A 5,298-nucleotide genomic window follows, 5' to 3' on the forward strand; every position below is an offset into this window, starting at 1 on the left:
GGCAACTGGGAAGGTTGTAGTTTAAGATCTAAACAGGAAAGCAGTCAGGAGAGGGCGTCTTCTCTTTTGGCCCTCTTGTCGTAGATCAGCGTCAGCACGTTTGCAGTGTCCTTCAGCAAAGCGTCAAAGATGCTGTCTGCCAGCTGCATCTTGACAAACAGCTCGTCCTCGTCATAGTTGACCCACTGGGCTTCCTCCTCATGGAGTTCCTGAACCTGAGAGACAAACACAGTGACTAGTATCAGTGGGTTGTATTGTAATGAGTCATGTGAAAACATTTCTTGGTTTCAAGTTTTAATTTAATCCGTTTAAAAAAAAATCAAAAAAAAAAATCACTCATTCACAATTTCAGGGCTGGGTGACTGTAATCTATAACCAACTCATGTAACATCCTGTTATTCTGAAATAAAGTCAAATTGTTTAAATAATAAGATCTGCTCAACACACTGTTGTACTTGTGTGTGGAACTCTATGGGGGCAAGTCGAGGGGAACTATCCTGCTGACAATTGTTTTAGCCAGATACAGTTATACTTCCAGTAAACATAAGTAAAGGCTGGAGTTCAAATTCTAATGTGTCAACCTTAAAACTTCAAAAGATGAACCTTTCATAAAGCTGCTGTTGCCATCGAGCAAATAAACAAATGAATTCTAATATTATCCAAAAGAAGAAAAAAAAAAAACAGCTCATGTCTCACAGGACAAACAAGGACAATTGCTGTTTGTTTGTATTTAACTTCTAAAAATTATACAATCAAATCAACTTCCTACTATATATATTAGGTGTTCAGACAGAATAATGTAATCCCTGATATGAAACTACTGCCATTTAAAAACCCCCCCAAACATCTACTTTGAGACCTACCAGAATATGATCGACTCTGTCTCGCTTCTTTTTGCCAAATTTGAGCATCTTCTGCCAGTCGGTCTTCTGGCTGTGATCCTTCGTCAGACCATACAGTTTCAGCACTTCTGCTGAGATGAATTCCTGGGACACAATGTAAAAACACGACGTCATCAGGTGCGTAAAAGGCACTAAACTGCATTTGAATTTGTAAAGGTGAGGACTTTATTTTTTTACTGCACTCCATAAAACTTGCAGATAGCCTCTGTGAATTAACAAAGCCAAATTGTGAAGTTCGTTTACACTTCCAGTCACTTTGGAAGATTAAAAAACAATACTCTCACTTACCTAGCTGTCTTTACAGTACGGCAATACGAATGTTAAAATACAGCAGGACTGAGTAAAAAGCCAGTGTGTTTGTCTGAGCCGGGTTCTTTCTGTACCTGGATTTTGGTGAGGTCTCCTGGTGTCTTCACTCTGTGGAAGGAGGACTTAACTCTGCGTGGTTTGACCCACTGAGGCTGATCGGCGTTGGGGTCGTCAGTATAGATCTCCTGAAGCATCTCCCACGTCAGGTCATACACAGCCTGGGGAGAGACAGAAAGTAATGAGATAGCGTGTCAATATGTCAGAAAATAGTTACTGCTCAACAGCTCTTTGCTTTTAAAGAAAAGTGTCAAACCAAGTGAGACAATATCTGAAGCAAGAGTCCGACATTTGTCAGTAGCAGAGGGATCTCTAGTAAGACAAAGGCAAGTGAAATAGCTGTGTAGTCCTGAAAACATCATGCTAATAAGAGAGGAATCTGCTGAATAATGGAAACTCGTCTGCCATTTAACCTGAGTGAACTCACTCAGAGTAAGTGCTGTTGGCTTAGTGCTACAGAAGCAGTGGGACAGTTGTGTGCTGATTTTCTCCAGCATTATTGGTCGGGGAGTGAAAAGGAAGTCAAGGATGCTCGTCTTACTTCTCTTCTAGCTTACAGATTGTTGTGCGATACACTTGCATTCATTTTTTTCAGTGGGCTAATCTATATGGTTTTTGTTATACTTCTTTTTTTTTTTTTTTTTTTTAATGTTTTGCAAGTCTCCTTTTCACCTTTCTGTAGCTGTGGAGGCAGAGGGCCTCCGGGTCCTGGCTGCTGGCGTCTTTACCCAGATACTCTTGTGAAGGTTTGGGGATTGGCAGCTGTGACACGGTCAGAGCTCCCTCCTTCCCCAGGCCACAGCTCTCCCAGATCTCCTGAGTGGCAGCGTGGACCATCTTCTCCACCTCTGTGGCGGAGTGGGGCACAACCATGGCAGGCTGCTCGGGTAGTTTAGGGGGCAAGGGGAGAGGTAGCTCAGGTCTAGGTGGAGTCTTAGCCTGCTGTTCCCCGCCTGAGGATGAGACCAGCCCCCCCAGCCTCCCTTCCTCCCTCTGTTGGAGTCTCTGCTGTTCTCTACGAGAGCTGAGGCCAAAGTCCTCATCAAACCAGTCCTGATCGTCACCCAGCTCCTCCAGCAGTTCACGGCTCAGTTCCAGCTCTGCTAGTCGCTTGGCGAGCTCCTCCTGACCACTGGCCCCCAACACTGGACTCTCCTGTTGGGAAAGAAATACAGGAAAAAGTGAATTTCATGCTCATTTCCTATTTCAGGTAATAACCTTCCATACATGTGAACATCTAACCGCACCACAACAGAACAAGTCCCATAATAAATGATTATTTTACACGTTTGTTTTAGTCTTTAAGAATATTCTTTCTTACTGATGTCTTAAACACAAAAGGTTTTCTGCAAAGCGCACCAAATTCAATAAAGTCAGTCAACATAAAGTTGGACTTTGGCTGAGCGCAAACAGAAAACAAGGACTCTGCAGGTCGAATCAATAAGTACTGTTTGTCAGTATCATGATCATGTCAATGCTGGTGTTTCCACAGTCCAATCGTGAACAGCACAATCATATTTAGAGGGTTTTTTGGAAGATTTAGTAACAAGTCAGTAAAGAATCAGAAACGTAGACTCACCGGTCGGTTACACAGCTCTGGAGAAGACAGCTCTTCTTTTTCTGTAGGTAGGAAGAAGGGAAGGTCGTCTTTTTGTTGCACTGAAGGGAACCATTCTTCTTGTTCAATATTTTCACCAAACAGGTCTCCATTCATCTGGTTGGCAGCTTCTATCTTCTGCTCTTTGGCCTTTTTAATCTCAGTAAACTGCGCCAAAGTGTCTTTCACAACGTTGTTGAGGAGCTTGTCTGCGAATGTGTCCAGTACGTCCTTCTGTTCTCTCTTGACGTCCCTGATATCTGGAGAAAGATCTGCAGGACCCAGCTGGTGATTTGAGTCTACATCTTCTCTCTCAACAAGGGAAGTGATGTCCGTCCGAGTCTGCTTCCCCAGGCCAATCGTGTCCAAGTCAGAGATGAGGAGGGTGGTTGGTGCATCTTCAAAATCCAACATTATGTCCTTAGTGTTGCCATTAGAAATGGGAGGCTGGGATTCTTTGTAATGGTGCGAATTGAGGTGGGATCCGGTCTTGTGAACGGACTCGTCTGTTATCTTTTTATCTCCAGACTTATAGACCTTGTTCGATGTTTCTTCATTTTCACTCTTCAGCTGTCCTTGTTTTGGGGATGTGTGCTCATCTGTTGTACGTTTATCCCCACCTTTATCCGACAGACCACCAAGGAACGAGTCCTCATCCTCCGTGGTGTCTGTGTAGATCTCAAACTTGTCTGGCAGGTGTGTAATCTTGTCCGGAGGAGCAAAGATGCCATGGCTCTCATCACATTCAAAGTATATCACCCCATCGTAAGTGCCGTTGTTGCTCCCCTCAGACTTATCCAACTCCACGCCAGCCCAGAAGCCGTTAGCAAAGCTGGTTGGACCTTTGAATCTCAGGGTGCCAGGCTGGACGCCGCCAACAAGAACTCGGTCTGCGATGCTAAAACTTGGCATTTCATCTGCAACGGGCAAAGCGGGTGGCGAGTGGCTGGAATTAACAACATCCTTGCCGTCATGTTTGGAGTCTTCTGTGTGGTTTTGAAGATCCAGCAGTCTCGTAGAATGGTGGCTGGCTCCACTAGTCCCTGAATGGTGACTCAGCTCTTCAGCTATTTCCTCCTCTTCCTCCTCATCATGGCTGTCATAAGGTGTGGCTCTGCTACGGGAGACCTTGATCTCTGTAGGGGAAACTGAGATTTGAGAGGCAGGTGTCGGACTATGACGCACCTCTCTGGGTGAAGAATCCACTGAAGACTCAAAGTCATCATGATAACCATCTACAATAGGAGAGGAGCCCTCGACATCCTTTATGGGCGCCTCCTTCTTTGAAGAGAAGGCAACAGAGTTGGGAGAGCAGGACCGGTCACTGGATGCAGCCGAATGTGACTTGTTAGAGGAGATAATATTTGATTTTACAGCTTCTTCAGCTTCAGATGTTTCCTTCGTCTCTATTTTCTTATCCTGTTCTACGCTAACAGATGGAGAATGACGATGTTCGTCGCTCATGTGAGAGGAAACATGTTTGGATGCAGACAGCTTCTCTTGGGAGTCGAGTCGGTGTTCCTTTTCCAGTTTGAGAAGACATTCAGACTGTTCTGATGTGGAGCTTACTTCCACCTCCAGCTCATCCTGAATGTCCGCTCTTTGATAGGACACAACGTTCTCATCCCCAATCATCTGTGCCTGGGCTTCCTCAGAGGAAGGTCTTAAAAGTTCCTCTGTGGACAGGCGGCTCCTCGGTCTGGAGGGCGGACACTCTGGGCTGCCATATACCGGGGTGGGAGTGACTGTCGGTGGGTCCTCATCAGACATTTCTTCAGGCACTGAGGTGGATCTACTATGATCAACTTGAGGTAGGGCATCTGTAATAATAGGAAAGGGTGACATTATCATTGGAACATCTGCGTAAAAAAACCCATTTAAAATTACATATTCATTATGAAGATTATATCACTCACTGTGATCCAATGAAGCATCACTTTGCGTCCTTTGAGAGATTTTGCTGGTTTCAGACCTGAGAAAGAAGGATTTGCTTTTAATTGAACACCAATCTTTTTCAAACTCATATTCTAGTATAAGATGTGTTGTCATGTTTACAGCTGTTTTTGGTACCCGTGAGCAGGTGGTTTAATGCTGGTCTGCTCTGCGATTGAGGTGGAATCTTTGATCTGGGACTTTGTATCAGGTGTGGAGTCTGGCTCCTTTTTCAGTTCTGCCTTAGTTTTCTCAATGAAGTTATTATAGCTCTGAAAGGAAAACGGGAGAATAAAAGTTAAGATATGAAGGAATCTGCTTACAGTATGTAGATCAAAACACATTCACACACACTAACAATCACATAATCATCCACGTTTGTTTGGATGTTCAAACTACATTTGAACATTCAATCGAATAACTATCTCGAAGCACGCACGCACGCACGCACGCGCACACACACACACACACACACACACACACACACACACACACACACAC

General features: G+C 44.4%; 1 protein-coding gene across 6 annotated transcripts in view; it reads right to left on the minus strand.

The window, feature by feature from the left end:
* Nucleotides 1-6: 6 nt before the first annotated feature.
* Nucleotides 7-5,298, minus strand: part of cep350 (centrosomal protein 350) — a 27,888-nt gene continuing 22,596 nt past the window's right edge. For all 6 annotated transcript variants that reach the window (XM_031864017.1, XM_031864020.1, XM_031864021.1 and 3 more), the window contains 7 exons: nucleotides 4,936-5,069; nucleotides 4,782-4,837; nucleotides 2,848-4,685; nucleotides 1,941-2,423; nucleotides 1,286-1,429; nucleotides 864-986; nucleotides 7-215 (listed from right to left, as the gene is read on the minus strand). In XM_031864017.1, the coding sequence (XP_031719877.1) occupies nucleotides 45-215; nucleotides 864-986; nucleotides 1,286-1,429; nucleotides 1,941-2,423; nucleotides 2,848-4,685; nucleotides 4,782-4,837; nucleotides 4,936-5,069 (2,949 nt within the window). In that variant the 3' untranslated portion in view covers nucleotides 7-44. The remainder of the gene's footprint in view (nucleotides 216-863; nucleotides 987-1,285; nucleotides 1,430-1,940; nucleotides 2,424-2,847; nucleotides 4,686-4,781; nucleotides 4,838-4,935; nucleotides 5,070-5,298) is intronic.

The sequence above is a fragment of the Anarrhichthys ocellatus genome, unplaced genomic scaffold (assembly GCF_004355925.1).
Source record: "Anarrhichthys ocellatus isolate YVR2014 unplaced genomic scaffold, GSC_Weel_1.0 scaffold30, whole genome shotgun sequence".
NCBI lineage: Eukaryota > Metazoa > Chordata > Actinopteri > Perciformes > Anarhichadidae > Anarrhichthys > Anarrhichthys ocellatus.